Source organism: Emiliania huxleyi (assembly GCF_000372725.1).
Source record: "Emiliania huxleyi CCMP1516 unplaced genomic scaffold EMIHUscaffold_246, whole genome shotgun sequence".
In the NCBI taxonomy this organism is placed as follows: Eukaryota; Haptophyta; order Isochrysidales; family Noelaerhabdaceae; genus Emiliania; species Emiliania huxleyi.
In genome coordinates, this window is record NW_005200204.1 from 18,001 (window position 1) to 19,635 (window position 1,635).

General features: G+C 67.8%; 1 protein-coding gene across 1 annotated transcript; it reads left to right on the forward strand.

The window, feature by feature from the left end:
* Positions 1-553: 553 nt before the first annotated feature.
* On the forward strand, positions 554-1,114 carry EMIHUDRAFT_237157 (hypothetical protein; the record flags this gene model as incomplete). Its single annotated transcript, XM_005778393.1, has 2 exons — positions 554-733; positions 815-1,114. The coding sequence occupies 2 exons, from the start codon at positions 554-556 to the stop codon at positions 1,112-1,114; spliced, it is 480 nt and encodes a 159-aa protein (XP_005778450.1).
* Between the last annotated feature and the right edge of the window lie 521 nt (positions 1,115-1,635).

The following is a 1,635-nucleotide window of genomic DNA, read 5'->3' on the forward strand; positions in this document are numbered from 1 at the left end:
CACCACCCCCCCGACAACCCTGCCCACCTCTAGGCGAGTCGTACGAGGTCTGCCTGACGACCCAGTTCCGCGCGCCTCCGCCTCGCGCCGCGCCTCCGCCCTCCCCGCTCGCGCTGCACCTCGCCCTGCGCCGCGTCAACCCGGCGCCGTACGCCGCCTTCTTGCACTTCGACCTGCCGGCCCTCCGACCCGCCCCCCCCGCCGAGGGTGGCGAGCGGGAGGCCGCCGCGGGGGGCGCCTTCAGCGTCTGCTGCTCCTCCCCCGAGCGTTTCTTGCGCATCGGCGCCGACGGCTCCGTCGAGTCGAAGCCGATCAAAGGCTCACGACGTGACGCGCGGGCGTGCCCAGCCCGCCGGCGCGCGCAGAGCTCGAGCCCCTGCGTCTCTAGGGACGATGCCTCGAGGGCCGACGGCCGAGCTCGACGCCGCCAATGCCGAGACCCTGCGCACTTCGCCGAAGGCGCGTTCGCCCACACGCGCGCCCGGTTGGTCTCGCGGCGCCGGTGCTCCATCCCTCGCCCCTCGCTTCCCTTCAGGACCGCGCCGAGAACCTGATGATCGTCGACCTCGTGCGAAACGACCTCGGCCGCATCTGCAGGGTCGGCTCGGTCCGCGTGCCAAAGCTGATGGCCATCGAAACCTACGCGAGCGTCCACCAGCTGGTGTCGACCGTGACGGGCGATCTGGAGGACGGGACAGATGCGCTCGACGCCGCCGCATGCGCTTTCCCGCCGGTACCCCCCCCCCACCACCGCCCCACCCCCCCCCAAATCGAGGCGCTGTCCGCCAACTTCGCGCAACGCCCATCGCTGCAGGGCTCGATGACGGGGGCCCCCAAGACGCGCACCCTCCAGATCATCCACGAGCTCGAGCGAGGGGTGCCCCGCGGAGTCTACTCGGGCTCCCTCGGCTTCTTCTCCATCGACGGGGCGTCGGACCTCAACGTCGTCATCCGGACAGCGGTGGTGTCGGCGGAGGGCGTCAGCCTCGGCGCGGGCGGCGCCATCGTGACGCAGTCGAGCCCCGAGGACGAGTGGGAGGAAGTGCTCGTCAAGGCGCGGCCTGTGATCCGCGCGGTCGAGTGCTGGCTGCGGCCCGGCGACGAGGCGTGTTGATATGCTGAGGGCGGCCGCCACCGCCCTAGCCCACCAACACCCTGCACGACCTTGCTGCCTTGTGCCAACCTTGGAACGTCGGCATGCTACAGGACCTTCTCCACAGGACCGGCCAATCAACATAGATAATGACTCACATAAAGTGTGTCATACGCATACGCCCAGAGAGCCTGCTGCTACGCTAGCGTACAGTTCGTTTACCGTGTTTACGCTTACTTGCGCCGGTATCGATGGTCACTGGTGTGCAGTCGTGCGCAGCATATCGCCTGTTCACTCGCGAGCCGCCGTCCCGGCGGGCGCCTGCAATGGTTGGGTAGTAGGGCTAGAGGGTCGCTCTACACTTAGCCTCTGTGCAGCGAGCGAGCGCTCAACTTAGCCCCCGCACGGAGCCGGGCTCAGACTTAGACCCTCATGGTCGGGGGCCATGAACTTAGACGACATAAGGCCAACTCCGGGTAAAACCCGGGTATACCTGAAAAGCTTTCAGGTTTACCCGAAAAATACCTGGACGCGTCCCGACC